Source organism: Nothoprocta perdicaria, unplaced genomic scaffold, assembly GCF_003342845.1.
Source record: "Nothoprocta perdicaria isolate Ctin4 unplaced genomic scaffold, notPer1 scaffold_208, whole genome shotgun sequence".
Taxonomy (NCBI): domain Eukaryota; kingdom Metazoa; phylum Chordata; class Aves; order Tinamiformes; family Tinamidae; genus Nothoprocta; species Nothoprocta perdicaria.
In genome coordinates this window covers 1176894-1195541 of record NW_020455294.1, presented here as the reverse complement: position 1 = coordinate 1195541, position 18648 = coordinate 1176894, and the positions used below count along the sequence as shown (strand labels likewise).

At 36.1% G+C, this 18648-nt stretch overlaps 1 protein-coding gene across 1 annotated transcript in view; it reads left to right on the top strand.

Moving 5' to 3' along the window:
* The window catches only part of NALCN (sodium leak channel, non-selective), a 206297-nt gene that overhangs the window by 11594 nt on the left and 176055 nt on the right, over positions 1 to 18648 (top strand). Inside the window, exons 3-5 of the mRNA XM_026038354.1 lie at positions 5657 to 5740; positions 7035 to 7174; positions 7973 to 8101. Coding sequence (XP_025894139.1) covers positions 5657 to 5740; positions 7035 to 7174; positions 7973 to 8101 — 353 coding nt within the window. The remainder of the gene's footprint in view (positions 1 to 5656; positions 5741 to 7034; positions 7175 to 7972; positions 8102 to 18648) is intronic.

Genomic DNA, 18648 nt, shown 5'->3' with positions numbered 1-18648 from the left:
AGTTAAGCTTCTCACAGCAATTCTAGCTCTGTTGGCTGCTATGGACAAATTGCTGTTACGTGAATAAATTTTAAATATGGCCCTTTACTGTGAATGAAGACGTTTTTATGGGACACATTGCAAGGGTATACATAAATGAAAAGTTGTAGTTCCCATCATACTGTTCCTTCCTTATCCCAAGTACAGATACTGTGCATGTGCACATGTGTGTATATCTACATGTATATCTCTAGATCTATATATATATATGGAGATCCAGACTGAGATATAGACATAGACATAGACATAGACATAGACATAGACATAGACATAGACATAGACATAGACATAGGTTGATTTGGAAACAGTACTGTTGCTGCTGCAGAGGGCAGAGTGACCACCCAGTTAAAAATAAACCAGTTATTCATTTGTTATTAACATACTCTTATTTAAGCAATCATTCACCCTTGCCTTTGTTTCTTTCTTAGAACATCAATTTAGAAATACAAAAGTACTTTCCATTCACAAATGACATATAATTTTCTAGTTATTATGTAATTAAATAGTTTGTATTGATTTTTTTCATTATGTGGAGTAGAAGATGGACTTCTGATGGGTGTTCCAAAAGTCTGCCTGAATTCCCACTTAATGAATCTCCAGGGAGCTTGCCAGCTGTAATGCTCTGAAGAAGGAAGAAGGGGGCTGATGTTTGACACATGGGCAGGCTTGAAAAATAATTTAATTAAAGGGATAGAAAGGGGGAACTGAAAACAAATCAGAGACAGCTTTTCTCCTTGGTTAGGCTGTATCTTCGTTCCTTTTGCTCTGTGGGGAAAATGTTGAAAGTCTTCGACAGGTTGGGGGTTAGGGTGTTTTTTTCCACCTCATTCTGCTCTTACTCAGGCTTGAGATTTAGAGCATTTTAAGGAAACAGGAGAAGCTTGTCTGTGAGCCAGAAACAAAAGGGGTGTACATGTGAGAGGGAGTAGGAGATCTATAGCCCCTATGTGTGTATATTTTTATCTGCATTTGCAGAGGGCACATAGAGGTTAGGCAAGGTGTTCTGCTCAGCTCTCATTTCATTCTTCCCACCATCCCCACCTCCTCCTCCTCCAGTGTTAGTGTGAAGGAAGGAAACTAAGGAGGCAGAATTGTTCTTGCTTTCCCAACTCAGTTGTGTTATAATATGTTTGGTGGAGGGGGAAAGAAATACTCCCATATTCTAATTCCCTCTGTTCTTGTTATTTCTCCATGTGCATTTATGCTGCTCTTAACGTGCCAATAAATGTTGGCCTCCAGCCCCTAATGCTAATTTGTAGCTCCATACAAAGTAGCCTCCAGGGCAATTTGAAAAAATTGCTAGAGTCGTGTGTGCTTTATTTATTGCCACAATATGCAGGACCCAGTGACCATGACTGAATAGCTGGCTAGCTGTCTGGTCTCCAGCTTGCTAGTTTTTCCACATTTGTGTCATTTTTCAGCTCTCCTGTTTGTTTTCATCTTTGCAGAGACTTCAAGGAAAACTGTGAGAATAGGCTTCTCTTAATGACAGATCCAAGACCAGAGAACTTTCCAGAGCAGATGATAATAAATCAGATTACTAGCAGAGCAAATGTAAAGTCACTTCTCTTATTTAGCTTTCCCCTAGCTGCAACTGAGAATAGGAGGYGAGAGGAAAGGGTTCAGGGAACAGGCTGTAGCCAGGAAAGAAAGGGAATTCTTAAGGCAAGCAGGGAGGTAGAGGAGGCTTTTCATCTACTCCAGTTTATACTTTGTCCTTGTGTGTTGCTGAGACATTAAGAGATCAGCAGGGCAGAAATGATTTAGGTGATAGATTGTGCTATAATCTAGCTAAACTGTGTAATTTGCCACTGACATACTGGAATTCCATGACAAAATTACATAAATGTAGCAGACAACCTCCAAGCAGATTGCTGTATGCAATTCGGTTGCTGATTTTTAAGAGTAATTTGTTTTCAGCAAAGTTGATAATGAAATAAACTTGTATTAGAAAATGATAGTCTAACCATTTTTTTCCTTCTGGTCTAATTTAAACTGTAATGGCTCTCATGGTATGACTGCCCAGGGTGTGATATTACAGGGTGGTTCTGTCTATATTTTGTGTTGGCTGACACTTTCAATGACTTATGTTTTTTAAATTGGTTTTCCTGTATAACTGCTATTTAAGGTATTTAGAATCGCTTTCTGTTTTATCTTTAATATAGTGATTACAATTGGAAGATTGTAACTTTCTGTATCCCACTTCTGTCATTGCGGTGTCAGTGTGGGAAAATAAAAGTGAAGAAATGAACTAATACGTTGTACTCTGTTAACATAACAGTGCTGCATTAGTGCAGGCAAAAAAATGGTGAAAGGAGAAGAGTACAGAGTGATGTGAGCAGATTTGATTGTTGATGTCATTTTTGGTATGTAAAGAAACACTCAGATCAAATGCTGAATTTAAGATATTCTTCATTAGTTAAGGCAATATTGCCAAGGTACTTAAATTATTGCTCAACGTAAGTCCTTATGGAGCAGAGAGTGTCATAACTGCGAACAGTTATGACAAGCTTTTCTATTCTTTTGGTGTGTCAAATCTCATATTAGTCTGGACTGTCATCTCTGAGACCTCAGCAGTAAGTCCCAATTTTCAGTAGACATAATTAGAAAAGGGTAAGGATTTAATACTTTACAATGTTTTAATGATTTAGGTAAGTCATATTACAATTTCATATATTTATATTCCTTTCCAAGTCCAAGAACTGATTGTTGTTGACCATGTGAGTGTGGAATTTCAATACAAAGTGTTTTCTAAAGGCAGAATATAAAGTATAAGCTATTTTATTTTGTGTCATTGTTAGTGTGCTACCCTGTACTTAATCAGTTTTAGATTTTTCACAGGAGAAAATAGGAATAAAAATCAATATCAAGTATACTCAAAAGTTTATTTTGCCTTTAAAATGCTTCCAGTATGCCAATACACAGTTTAAATATGTTAAATATTTACACAGTAAATAATAATATTATTTACACAGTAAATAATATTTACACAGTTAAATAATACACAGTTTAAATATGTTAGAGATTGCCCAGCATGTCCACAGCCAGCCAGATGACAGATGAGTTTGGACAGTATTTAGCCAAGACATGCCCATATGAGGAGCAGAAAGAGCCACAACAATAACAGAAAACAACTATTATCCACAGATATAATTTAGGGTCCCCAAGTTACTGTAAGTGATCCACTGAAACCCTCCCTAGTTGAGAGGATGTACTGGGATAAAATGGCTTGAACTAACAGTGAGAGAAGTGAAGTAGTGTCACTGATGAGAGACAGAAAAATCTCAACATCTTCTTTTGTAAGGAGAAAGCAACAGAGCTATTTCAATCATGCCACAAGAATTGTGGAGAAAAAAAAGCACTTTCTAAAAAAGATTGGGCTTTTAGTGAGTATTTGATGGATTAGTCAAGTGAAGGTTAATGCCAAACTACTGCCCAAGTTCATACTCAAATCTGAGCACAGCTCAAAGAAAACTTTCTGCTTTAGACAAATGATCCTTAAGAGAACTAAAGTTTAAACGAGTTCTTTAGCTAGAGGAAAACCAATCAGCATCTTTATTCAAAGACATAGCTGAAGAATTTAGGTTGCATGCTGATATGTCACCAGAGGTTTGTTTAGTAAGTGTAAACATGGAAAGAAAAGAGAGGAACAGGAGGTATTGGGTGTTAGCAGCTGATCTCTGCAGAGAAATAGCTTGAACAAACTTCTCTGTTACTTAACATAKCATAGCTGAAAAAGATGAATTTGTTCCAGTTTAAGTGAAGAGTTTCTCATTAGTTCAACTGTTACCTGGGAGCTAAATCCACTTCAGGATGGGCCTGTTAAAACAGTGGTGCARTAGTTCTTACTCCCCTAATTCACAGTTTTCCTCCTCCTAATCCTCATAAAGGTTGAAGGAAGAGAACATTAAGATCCTACACACTATAAAATCTTTTGTATGCAAAATAGTRTTAAGTTTTTCTGTCCTTTTTGTCTGTTATGATAATCACTTACTCTCTTATCCTTATATCATTCCTCTGCTCATTCTGCCCCAAGGAATTTTTGCAACTACAACAAAACTACTTTTTTAACATATTTTTTTCTCCATTTACAAAACGTGTAACTAACTGTCAACTACGACTAGGAATGAGAAGTCCTTTTTGAGATAATGAATGCCATTAAAAATAGTAGATTAAAAAAGAACTTCTTGTCTTTCCTTTTACAGCTGTTGAAAATTTGGAGATATTAAGAAAAAAGTGCAGGTTGAGTGAAATAGCTCTCACAAAGGTTAGAAACAAAGCATAACAAGATCGGAATCACATAATAGGCAAAACGTCTGATCAAGATTCACTTTATTTATTTATACCTGTGAAAAATGCATTCAAAACACTAGCATGTATCTGTCAGAACACTAGGATGAGGAAAGAAACCAGAAAATGCGTAAGACAGACAGGTATTGGTCTTGTGGTATTGACCACATGATTGGTCAGTTCCTTTGTAAAGGGCATACAACTCTTTACACCATTTAAATCTCTGCTTACGTTTTTATTCTATTTATTTTTATCACGCAACTGAGTATCCATGTTCTTTAGTCTTGAGTCTTAATTCCCTTTCARCAAACTCTGTCTATTTGTATGCATTGGGCCCCTGATTTCATCTGTGCTGCATATGGTATAGCAGAATCCTGTAGCCCACAGATATAATCCTTATTTTGTACATTTTTTTTCAGTTCTATGGGAGCCCACCAAAGAAATGCTTTTACACTGTGGTGGGGATGTTGAGTGTCATTGGGAATGACTTGAGGCAAGTGRGGATTTTGGAGCATGTAGTGCTGGAAAATAGAAGAGAGTATAAGAGGGTATGGAAGGAACTGAGGTGGGATGCAGTCTTCTCCATGCTGCGTTTTAGGAGTGATCTCTGGATTTGACTACCAGGCTTGGGTATTATTTTAGGGATCTATATGAAGAAGTCTTAAACAGAACAGAAGAACAGGTAATAAGGCRTATTGATGGTCACAGATCCACTACATTTTCTTTCCTGAATCTCTTTGGTATAGCAGTACAAAAACAGGCTCTGAATTCCTGTGCTAGGCAGTTAAGGGAGTGTCAATAATATCAATGTCAGAAAGTTCTCAATGCTTTTTATTAACCAAGTTTAAACAATGAATTGTCAATTTGAGATGATAAGAGGTAGCGCAGACCATCTCAGAAAAGAAATGAGAGTCTACACCACACTGAGATGGTGTGTGTGTGTGGTGTGTGTGTCAAGGAGTTTGGAAAAGTAAAGACTTTACGGGAGCATTTTCCAGGGATAACTCATGAAAAATGGATGTAGTTGGGTACTGAATTAATTGAAGTTGCTGGAACAAACAATGGGCTTTTTATAATATCTTTCTAACGCAAGCTGAAGAGAAGTGCTACACAAGAATGAAGCTAACAAACATTTTATTCACTTGAAAGATATATTTATATATTTCCACTGTAATCTAGTCCAGCCATGAAGCTTTTGGTATCTTTCAAATATGACATTTTATAAATGGTACAGAGATTTCTCCTTCTTCTTACAAGTACTGTTAATCACATATTTAAATCTTGATAGGAAAGAAGCAACAATAAACCTTTTTTCTTTCTGTTTTAGGGAGATACTTCTTACGTAAAGGATCGTTGGTGTGTGTTTGATGGATTCATGGTCTTTTGTCTTTGGGTGTCACTGGTTTTACAGGTAATTGCTCCACTTACCTTTTTCAGTGAATAGTTGCTTAATTGTGAAAAATATCTGACCCAACCAAATAATTAGAAGTTTTGATGCATAGCTGTATATGGGTCAAATTGTTCTTAAAAAATCATTCTAACTTCAATAGCATCGTAATTGCACATTGTAGCAAATTACGTTAGCAGTATGATTTGTCTTGTTTAATCATTGAAAATGCAGACATCAATCTGAAACTTATTACCATAAAACCTCTGTCTAGTCAAAAGAAGAGGGACACATCTTCCAAGAGCCATTTATCCCTTGCTCTATAGCTGAGTTATGTTAATCACCTTGTGTAAAGTTTCTGTAAAAAAACAGAAATTAAGGTTCAGATCAAACTGTATCCTGCAAACCAAATGATCCTTAACCACAACTATTTTTGTTGTTGATTTTTTAGAGAGAATGGATCATGCACTGTGGACCCGGGCTGATAATAATGTGGGGATTGTGAAACATGTATAGTAATTGCTGCTAGGCACAGCATATGTCCTAGTCATAACTTAAAAGGGCCATATGTTACCAGTCTCTGTGTTACCAGGTTCCCCTCCTTTTTCTTAGTACTTCAAACAAGTATTGAATTAAGCAGCTGCTCTCAGGGGGTGAGCGCTAAAGACAAGACATTTTCACCCAGTCGTTCAGTTTAATAATCTCTATGGAGCAGCTAGCCTGTTAATCTGTGCTTTTAAGGAAATTGTTTCCTTCTTTGGGGTTAGCTGGGGAATTGTGTTCCAAGTGGAGTTGTAGGGTGGCAGGTTCAGCTTCCTCAGGCAGTTGGAATTAAATGGGAAATTTATAGCATATAGCAACACACAAATCAATCTGTGTTTATGCACTTCTCTATCATAGTAAAAAACATGGTGGTTGCAGCATTTGGATATATTAATTTCTATAATTGGAAGTATAAATTATTCACTTTTAACAGACTTGTGAAAAACTTGTGGGCTGGTACTGACACAGAAGCATGTGGCTGACACAAACTTGCACAGTCTTCTTGAATAGTTTGAGGTAGAATTACTATGAGCATAGGCTGAATATATTTTTGGCATTCCATTAGGATCTCTCAGAAGTGGATTAAAGGATTTACTGAGACTTTTCTTTTTAAAAACATGATTAAAGTGGAACATATTAATCCAAGATAAGATTGAAAGTGAAAATGAAAATAAATATTATCTATAGTGTTTATAGTTTTAGAAATTCAGTAAAGCCGTACCAGAARGAACAGAACAATATTATCAAGAAAAACTCCCAATTCTTTTGTTTGCAGGTGTTTGAAATAGCTGAAATAGTTGATCAGATGTCGCCTTGGGGCATGTTACGGATTCCACGACCACTCATTATGATTCGAGCGTTCCGGATATATTTTCGTTTTGAGCTGCCAAGAACTAGGATAACAAATATCTTAAAGTAAGTAAGGGTGTTCTCTGAAGAGCAACAGAGAAAATTTCAACGTTAGCTGAAAAGGTTAGATAGGCAGCTGAGACAATCACCCATGAGCTTAATACACATTTTCTTCTTGAGCTTTAGATCTGGCCAGAAGTGCAAAATTCTGTTTTGCATTTCTAAAGAGCCTTTATTTTTTTTTCTCTATAAAATGATCAGAACCGACAACCATTTATATAAATCTTAAAGGAAGTAATTTTCTAATAATTAGATTCAGCAATTTCCCAACAACTGCTATAAATCCTAGTCCATTAATATGGACACTGCAAGTAGTGTTATATTTATAAACAAAAACACATAAGTGCTTGCCCTAACCAGAACAGTTAGGGGTAGTACTGGTGTAGAAACACATGTGCGAGCATACTGCTACACACATAGATACAGGATGTGGTTGTAATAGCCACATAACAGCTTTTATTTGGACTTTTTATTTCGTATTCTCTTTGCTTCATTAGCGCATGTTGTTTGTGTAATTCATTAGATACTCTTTTACAAAAGCTAGATTTTGTTCATTTTACCTACATATTTATTTAGATCTATTTCCCCTTTTGCTGTTTAAAGCTACTTCAATTACTCTAACTTAATATTTTTAACAGAATCTTGGCTCTCTTTTCTAGCCAGGGCCCAGACAGATTTGTTTTGAGGACAATTTTTTGAAGGATAAAATGCTACTTTCTCTGTTTGAATATATTTTCTATTCTATATTCTTTTAAGGGGCTTCTTGTTGCCTGTGCCTTAAGTGTCATATTTATCTTTTACCAGGCGTTCTGGAGAACAAATCTGGAGTGTTTCAATTTTCCTTCTATTTTTTCTACTTCTGTATGGAATTCTAGGAGTCCAGATGTTTGGAACTTTTACATATCATTGTGTAACTGATGATACACAGCCAGGGTAAGTTTAGGTTTATGGCTAGAAGTATATTTGGGTATATGCATATATTCTGTTTTAGTTAATGTATTTATTTAGACTGTATAGTGGGCTTAGGTTAAAAATAGACCATGAAAATATACTAAGATAAAACAACAAAAATGCTATAAATTATAAAAAAAATACAAAATATAAATTATAAAAAATACAAAAATACAAAATACAAACATTACGAATTATGTCACTAAATTGCAGGGTGAAATAGAGGCTGAGTGCTTGTGTGTGTGCATGCACCTGTGTGTCTTCACATGGTTTAACTTCATCTGGACTAGGAAGACTTTCTTTTTAAGAAAAGAAAATCTTCACAGCACATTTTTTATGATTCCCATAGTCATGAGATATTAATTGTAAAAAGATTTTAAAAAATCTAATTAATATTCTTGACAGATTTTTTTTAGGAGAATTGTGTTTCAGATAATGAGATCTGTTATTCTGTGATTCATCTATGTAGTTTGGAAAAAGAAGTGTCCCAAGAAGGATCAGACATTATAAAATTGTTTGTATTGCTGAATCCRGGTTTTTTCTTAATTCAGTAGAGAAAGTGAAGTAGGACACAGTCAACTATGTTTCAATGTGGAAAGTTAATTATAGCTTTAGGTCATTTATAAAACTTTTGTCTAGTTTCTTCTGTAAATGCTGGGTCACTCTGAATACTGCATTATTTCTGAAAGGAGAAAGGAAAATACCTCAAATTAAGGATCAAAATCTGAATTATAAAAAAGSWTCAAATATGTAGTATAAAAATAAAAATAGAAATAAAACCTCCTTGAAGTATGTTAAAGTTGTAAAAGCAAGCTGTCTAGGAATAGACAGAGTTCAGGTTGAACATCTACCTTTTAACTCCTTCAGTGAGTATAATTTAGCATTCTGATTGTTAAGTCGTTCAATTTAAAGTACTTTTTAGATACTTTGTATAGGCACCTTCAGAGACTATTGTATAATCTTCTGACTTCTCCAAATTAGACGTGTAACTTTAAACTCAACCCATAATTGAGTAAGAAGGCTGCAGTTTTGTCCTGGAAAAATCACTGTTCGTTTGTTTTTGTCTCTCCAGAATTGCTGCCTCATTCATTCTAATGAATGAATATTGCTCATTCTAAGAAYAGGAGATTTAGAACAGTGTTTTTATTTTTATTTATTTTCATTTTTGCTTGATATGTGCATCTATATCTTACTTATGATATGATACTCACTCATACTTTAGAAACACACATTTCTTTTTTATCTATCGCTATATTTCATCAATATTTATACACATCTGACCTTTTTTTAATTTCTTCTTTTCATTTTTCATTTCTGAGAAATGCAGTACAAAAACTCAATGGGAAGGTAGTCTGTGCTTATTTCTGTGTAGATCTAGGCTGACCTTACCAGAGCTAGAGCAGAGTTCCTGAGAATAACACCCTGGACTGGGAGAATTAGAGAAGGAAATAACAAAAGGAAATAACCTGCTGCCAAAAGAGAACAATACAGAGGAAGAAAATGGTCCAGAGAGGAGTCATTGCCATTTTAGAATCCAGAAGAGTTTATTAGCTCAGATATAGCAGAGCACAAAAACACAAAAATCCCCCATATGTATATTTATACGGCTCTTATATGTGAGACTCTATTCTTCACCTATAAAATCAGATTTGAATATTTCTCCCCAAACTTGAGTCTGTCTGTCTCACATAGTCCTCTTCCAGGCAAGGGAGGGGAGCCAACATTGACTATACCTTACCAGACTAAAGCATGACCTCTAATGAGATGCAGCTGGAAATGCTTGGTGTTTTGCAAATCAGATCCCAGCTTCCCAAGTCAAACTTAGAAAATGAAAAACATCCAATTAGTGGCYACCTGTGAGAAGTTCAATTTTAAGTGGTTTGCCTCATATTAYGCAGAATTCTGTGGCAAAAGGCAAAGGTGGCATTTTATTACTGAATTCAAGTTTCATCTGCTTTAGAAATCACTCTTTTTAAGTCTACTGCCTTCTCTGTTATTATTATTGTAAAGGAAGCAAGTGTCTTATGAAAACAAATCCTAAAAGCTTGCTATTCTCTTCTGTTTGAAAAGATGTGGCGGCCTCATCAGGCACTCATTGCCTTTTTGATTACTGCAGATTCTTTTATCTTTCCATCCTCTCGACACCCACRCTACCTGACCTCCTGCCTCTCCACCTCCTCAGTCATTTTGTCATGTTAACTGTGACAAACAGAAAAACTGAAGTGAGCTAGCTGTGGTCTGACTTCTCCTTGCCATCTGTGAAATCAGTAATGACTGATTTCCTTCCAAAAGCTGAAAAGACTTTTCTTTTTCTGTTCAATGAGAAATCTTTTTTTTTTCTCTCTCATTCTTATTGTCTTCTTTATTTTTGCTGGAGTTTTTTTCCCTACATGGAAGCCTATCGTCTACCTAGACAATTTTCTCACTCAGTATTCCCTTGTGCTTAGCACTTTCTACAATTCTATTGTCACAGCTTTTCCCTCATATCTCCCACTGATACATCTTTTCTCTGCCAACAGGCAGTATATCTCATGGAATTGCTTGAAAGACATACAGTATAATATTTGGAGTGTACTATATATATATATTACATTTATAAATAACTCTGTACATTAAAATCCATTTGACAGATTAATTCATTATATTTGAAATTAATTTCAAAGCAGATAAATATGGAGAAAATATGTAGTGTTGTGGGGTAACTTTRGTGTAGAAAAAGCTATTTTCACAAGGAGCTATAAAAGAAATTAGTTTTAAACCATTGCTTTGGCTCTGTTAAATGTTTAGTATATCCTCACACAATGCCTGTTGAATACTTATCCTTATTTTTAATTACAAATATGTATTTGACTATCCAAAATTTCTTTCATGCTATATGATTTGATTATTATACTATTGCTGTTTTTATTGTGGTGATTCTCAGCTGCACTGGAGTGAGGAAAAAAAAGAAGCCTTCAAAATTTTTCATCAAGAAGGCAAATTTCACAAAATAGAACATTTTTAAATTCCAAGGTCACTCTCTAAGATCTTTCAATAGAGCGTAGACTGAGTATTCTGCAGATCTATCTGCCTTGTCGCCATGACAGTTGATTTCAAATTCTTTTTTGTAATGTTTCTATAAAGTAAAACTTGCCTGGAAAATAGATAAGAAAAACAATTGCTGAGTAATAGAAAGATCCAAGAGATTCTCGGTCATCTCTCCATCTGTCTATGACAGGCCTCACAAAATGTCAGAAAACAGCTTCAAAGAGCTGGAGCTGAAAGCTCACCACAATATCTAATATAGCAAATAAATATGATTAGAAAGAACAAAAAGGATTTGAGATATTGTCTTACATCAGCAGTGGGAAAATAAGAATGAATAATTGGATTTCTGAGAAAGAGAGGAAATCAAAGACTAAGCCTGAAAAAAATCAACATAACAAGACTTCTTTGACGGCGCACATTAATTTATTGATGCCAGTTGAACAACTACTTTCATATGTTTGGGATTTATTCAGCATCTCTTTTAATGGTGATATGTCCCTGGTGTAAACCTCAGGGAAAAGAGAAGTGGAAGAAATCATACTTTTGAAACCTAACCAAAATAAAATAGAGCATATAATCTCAGACTAAAAAAGAGTCAGGTTTAGCCAAATGGATTCCTATGAAAAGAGTGGGAGAGAGTGGTGAGATGATAGATGCTTAAGGGGAAGAATTTTCAAGTGTGGATTCTCCTCATTCGTTCTCAGAGTACGTGTCCAAAAATCTTGATTTAATTTAGAAATTCTATTCTAAATCTATTATATAGGCATTTTTTTTTTGCAAATCGATTGGATTGTTTATCTGTTCCACAAAGGATTTCAGTTTGTCCAGCTCCGTTTTAATGTGAAGGAGACCTCTTAATGAATATCAAGGATAATGTGATTGGAACCTAATAGCTCCCAATCTTGGTGACTCAGTTATTTTGCGTGCCCACTTGTGTTAAGACTGGGGACCACTTAATCAATTCATAAAGTTCTGCCAACATTTATGGCACTCATTCCCTTCTTTTGCTGTTAAATACCTCTCCTGAGTAAGCTAGAATAGAGTGTATAGACTGCTGTTAAAGTGGCTGACTGTAATAAGTAATAACCTGCTGCATCCCTGCTTTGCTATCTGGACAGTTCCAATCTTAGATTTGTCATACAGWATTAAGGCCTGGGAACAGTGGACTTCCTGAAGTAAATCTGCAGAAGGTTAGGACATCAGAAGTCGGAACATCCTCCTCTCCATCATAGAACTGAGGGAATAATCATCAGACCTGTTGGAAAACACCATTGTTAAGAGTGGTATCCACTCAGTCCAACAGGTGGGTGATTGGGTGCTGTTTGCTTTCTTGAAGAGAAAGGAAGCTGGAAAAAATCTGTCCATAGTGCAAGTGGAAGCCAGGTAACTAATGAAGAAGTTTGTGGATGTACTGACATTCACAAGTAATACATCACTTGTCACTGAGCAGTACATTTTTCTTAGCCTAGAAATGCTGTGAAGAAATCTCCAAGCAATTGGACAGGAAATAGTAAAGAAAGAAGTTGTAARAGAGACTTTATCTATGCTTCAGTGAGTGATCTAACCCATATGTTGTTCTGAAAACTGGACTCTATATTTAGTTTTGTACTGCTTTCTGGGAGCTGAATATGATGTCTAAATTAGATTCCTGTCCCAATCTGTTGGATTAACGTAATTCTGAAAGATCTAGGAAACTCTCTATATTCATCCTGATCTCCTGAAGCTTATGATCTGACAGGAGGTGTCCCAGCTATTTATTATTTATAAGAACTTGTGAAGGATGAGTGAGAAACTAGAAGACAGGAAAAATCAGAAGTTTAAAAAGGAGGAAGGGCAAGAAAAAAACAGGGAATCTTTTGGTATTATGATTGGAATGCCAGTTAGCCTAACCTCTATCCCTGAAGGAATTCTGAATCAAGTAAACAAACAAACTCTCTGTGAGCAGCTGCAAGATAGCAGAGAAATGACTAGCAGCTAATATAGATTTGTCAAGAATAAACCATGTCGAACCAGTGTAATTATCCTCTATGATGTGGAAAGAGGAGCGGATGTCATATATCTTTATTTTAGGAAAGCTTTTAGGCAGTCTCACATGAGATTTTTATAAGCTGGCAGGAGATACATGGATAAACTGAAAATATCATAGGATAGGTACAAAATTGGTAGGGAAACATGCTTAGTGAGTTCTCTGTCAGAAGGGAAGAAGCTGTCAAGCAGGCATCCACATAAGTCTGTCTTGTGCTATTTGGAGTTTTCATTGGCAATCTGGATGATAGAAAATAGGCTATACTTACTGAATTGCAGATGATCTGAGACTGGGAGGGACTGCAAAATTTTTGGAGAGTAGAATGAAAATGATCTCAACAAAGTAAAGTCATGGTCTGAAAAGATTGGATTAAATTCAGAAGGGACAATATATTGCAATTTGAAGAGAGGCTRAGAGAAGGTAACCATGAATGAGCTTAGATCTACAGATCATAGTTGGTAAGGAACATTTGACAGTTTTTTAACTCAGATGAAAGAAAGCAGCAGAAATGTATTAGTTTTTAAATTAAAAAAAGTGTTACAAAGGAAGAGGATATATATCCTGAGTGAATCCTAAGAGCTCTTTGTATTTGTTACATCTCTTAGTAAAARTCTTCATCTGTTCTTCCAAAGGGGACAGGACTGGAAGTTGGGAGTATTGGAGGCACAGGGCACAGACAAGTGAGTGGCTTGTGGCATCTTGTTGCTTTATCTCTTTCTGTATTTAGCTAAGCCTGGAGATAGGATTGGGATGTGCTCTTGCATGCTCCAACTTAATTTTTCCTCCTACCTTACATACTGTTTTCAGTTCCTGTTCCAAAACACTTCTATTAGAAGTGCTATTACTCACTTTTATTTTACAGTAAGATAAAATATTTTTTTCTCTTCAACCTTTACAGGCACCTTCTTCCTTTGCTAGTACTTTTCAGGCTGTCATCTAGGTGCTCCGTCTGTCCTCTGACTTTCCCTCTCATAGAATCGTAGAATCTCTAAGGTTGGAAGGGACCTTTAGAGATCATCTAGTCCAACCCCCCTGCACGCRCAGGGTCACCTACAGTACCTACAGGATCATAGGGCTGCATCCAAGCAGGTTTTGAAGACCTGCAGAGAAGGAGCCTCCACAGCCTCTCTGGGCAGCCTGCTCCAGGGCTCTGTCACCCTCACTGCTAAGAATTTTTTCCTTAAGTTCCTGTGGAACTTTTGGTRCTTCAGTTTGTGGTCATTGCCTCTAGTTCTATCAGGGGCCAGAATACATGAAAAAGAATTTTAAGGAAAGTTCACACATCCAGCATCCTGCCCTGTCTCCACAGCATGCAAAAGGCTCAGCTATTGCTTTTATACTCAGTGACCCGCATTGCTTGACATTCACACAAGTGCATCTCATTTCTTCTTTCCTGTTGCCCAAAATGTTTATCATCTTTTCTAAGGTGCTTCGTCTGCCTAGGTAGCGGGAACACAGTTCCTATATGGTGAARCTCAATATTTTTTCTTGATGATCATGGCCCTTTCTTAAGGACAACATTACGACTAGAATTCAGCCCAACTTCTCTAAATATATTTGAAGAGAGAGCTTTGTTTGGTAACTGACTGTTAACAGGCTATTGAGTTTTCTTTCCTGCTCCAGAGGTGGCCTGTAAGCTATAGTGTCTGGCTTGAAGACTAGACCATTTTAACCTTTTTCATTTGCTTTCATGGCTCCCTGACAGTGTTTCTGATCCTTTGATTATTTGACTTTATTGGAGGTCTGCATTTGCATATTTTAGTGATRTTATGATCTGTCCTGCCTTGTGCATGAAACCTTTTTACTGAATGAAAGTGATCTTTTGACTATAAGCTTTTGTGTCAACCTTGATTGCCAGCACGTGTTAGTAAATGAAGAGATGAAGCCCCTTTCTCCTGGATGAATTGAGAGCTTTTTGATGTAAGCAGGTTCCTACCTTCAAAAGCCAAATGCTTTTCATTCAAAGTTAGCTTGATAATGAAGGTTTATTCTTAAGTCTTCAATGTTGAATCTCTATTATATTCGTAGGTCTTCAGTGATAGCGGACCCCTTACTTTTCTTGTGTGTCAACAGTGGCATCTCCCGCCGCTTCTGGTGTTGTAGTCAGACTAGTCTGAATGCATTTGATGCTGTTATCTTGGCATCTTATTTGTGGTCTCAACACTATTCAGCACAAGCTTTAGGAAAGAATTTGTTTTGTATACTGTTATGATTTGGAATCAGGACATAGACTTATGATTTTCAAATTGTAAAGAACATATATTTTTCCTGTATTTGATACGTAGCYAGTCAGAAGGTGTTTTTATATATACAAGCCAGGTAAATCTGATACACAAACTTAGGTTTTTTGAAGTGATCCTGAACATACCTCAAAGTCAAAATGGATGCAGTATTAATCTTAGGTTGTTTTATACATTTGCGTTCATGTCCTGAACTGAGGCATTTTTCACACTTTAAAAAAGTTTTCTAAGGAAATGCTTTTTTTTGACTGTTATACATACTGTAGGTATTAGACCACTTCAACAAGTAAATTAGTCTAATTGATACACCTCAGTGAAATTACGCAGCTTCACACAGCCTAACTAGATTTGTTTTTAATTCCTTTATTTTCTACAGATTAGGGCTTTCTTATAGCCACAGCTTCCAGCATTATGTGAATCCTGTTAATTTATTTTATTTTGCTTCCTATGAAACAGGTCTTGCATTTTGCACACAATTGCTGTTTGAATTCATCTCCCTGATAACTGATTGTAGYAATCAGAAGTCGGCAGTCATATGGTTGAATGCCAGACGGCCCTTAATAAAATCTCAAAAAGACATCATTCATGCAGACTACCTTCAGAACAAGTCCATAACAGAACTTTCGAGTTTTCCTTTCTGAACTTTGCTTTCTATGGTCCATAGAATGGTCCATAGGAAAGATTTATTTTTCTTATTCAATATTCTGTGGATAACTTCACTGGCCTTGTTCCTCTGAAGGGTAATGACAGGGTGATTTGAATTTAATTTCCTCTAATTCCAGTAATTGGTGTTCAAACCAACAGGATGTCAGAACCACTAAGTATCTGCAACCATCTTGGTCCCATATGGGGACTGGCAGCACTGGCTTTGCATAACACAAACGATCTGTCACAATGGTCTAAGTATGGAATTATCCATTTTTTGACTTTAACACTCATCTTAGGAACCTAAGTGCCTTAAATTCCTTTTCTATCTTGTGGAGACAGAAGAGTGTTTTTGGAWTGTGATCCAACCAACCAACATCCAAATCATTCTCTGGAGGTCTTTTTTTTCTCTGCTCCAGCAGGCACACCTAGAGCACGGGGCACAGGGCGGCATCCAGGCRGGTTGGGAAGATCTCCAGAGAAGGAGACTCCACAGCCTCCCTGGGCAGCCTGTGCCAGGGCTCTGGCACYCCCACAGGAAAGAAGTTCCTCCTCACATGGAGATGGAACTGCCTGTGTTGCAACTTACACCCATTGCCCCTTGTCCTGTCACTGGCCACCACTGAGAAGAGCTTGGCCTCTTCCTCCCTACATTCCCCTTCATGAACTTATACATGTTAATCATACCTCCTCTCAGCCTTCTCTTCTCCAAGCTAAACAGGACAATTCACTCAGTCAATGCCTAAAATGATGTGGGATAAGAGGTAGRTCTACAGTCTTTTATTATTCAGCTAAGAGGTAGGAGTTTTAGGGCTGGAACTTTACCACTTTGCTGAGAGGACCGTGTRAAAACAATCAGAAAAGTAGATACCAGAACCTGAAACTGAGCATACTGAGTCAGTAAAAGATCTGAAATGGATGGCAAGATGACAAGATGTGCCTCAGGCAGAGATACTGGAAGACAATATATTAGCAGTAGTAAAATATTACAGCATATGGGTGTATATATATTGAATTTAGGATCAAAAGAAACAATTAGATCATTAGTCTGCCTGCAAATACGCTTATATTACCTTCCATTCTGTTTCTGTTGTATTCAACCTTGTAGCTTGCATCTGATTTGAGTGTGTCTTCTAGACATGAATCTATTCTTGATCAGAGTATCAGCATAAAAATAATTTACAAGCAAGAAAACTTATTAGTTTGCACTAAAAGTGAATAATCAATAGCGAATAATTTACGTAGATAATAGTATGTTTCTGACTTATCGTTTTAATTGGTCTGGCTTCAGCTGTCATGCTTTTTTATTCTAGATTACTCACAATATTCATTCACAGTGGTTCTTTATGTGAATCTACTTAAACAAAATAAAATTTTGAGTAATATATTTAGGCACATTTCAATATGTTTTTGAATGAGCTAACGTGATTTAGTATTAAAGTCACTGCAAAACATGTTCTCTAGATCTTTCATTTTCATAGCTTTTCTATACTCTTTCTTCACTTTTTATTTTTTTTTTTATTTAAATAAGAACAGAAAACTCTGCGTAGCATTCTTCATCATCATAATACCAGTGCCATATTGAGAAGAACATTAACTTATTACAGTCATGCTTTTAGCTTGGGAAAGCACTACCACAATGAGAAATATAAGAGAATGCATCTTTTATCCCACTTTGTCAAACTCTCATAATATCTATACTCTACAATATAGTACTTAACCCTCTTTTATTCCCTTTGTTCTGTAGATTAGGTTTGCTTTTGGTTTCAGCTTGCTTTCAGTAATTTTACCTGTTTGATTTTGCATTTTGCTGTATTTTCTGGTTTACAATAACTGACCGGTTCAGAAGCATTGTTTCACTTCCCTGTCCTCATTTTTATTTGTCTCTCTAGCTATATTCTTGATTACAGGTTTGTTTCTAACTCATTGATTATGGTACATCTTGATGATTGTTTCACTGGCTAGTATTTTTTGAGATGTGAATCAATCATGTTTTCAGCTTATTTAGCATGTGTTTTTTTGATATTATGAAGTGCCAAATTTTAATCAATCATATGTTATTGACCAAATTGCCTTACAAAATATGAAGTTTCTGTAGACAAATATGAAGTCATATCAAAATCGTGTTAGTATAATGAGAATTATTTTCTGGAAATCTACAGTGACTACCGTCAATTCTGTTCATGTTCTTTATTCTCAATCAATTAGACTTTGTACCAGCTCTTGGAATATTCTGCCTAAGCTGATGTCAAGCTCACCAATCACACTATTTGTCTTTTAAAATAATGGCACATTAGCATTCTTGTGGCATTTCCCTGCTACTCCGAAATGCATTAAAAATTGATAGAAGAGATGAGAGATACCCTCAGTTATTTGGGCCTGTTGATTTGAATATAATTATCTCTAGCAGATGTTGTCTAATACCCTTCTCAGTTACTAATTCTTGAGTGGTAAAATCTGTGTTTGCCAAGTTAAAATGTAAAATAAGGAATATTGCCAAAGCTCAAGCTTTGTGTTTGTAGTGTCCCTGAAGTCATAAGTCCTTGAAGCGTGCCCTATCTTCATCTTTTAGTAATAATAATAAATAGGCA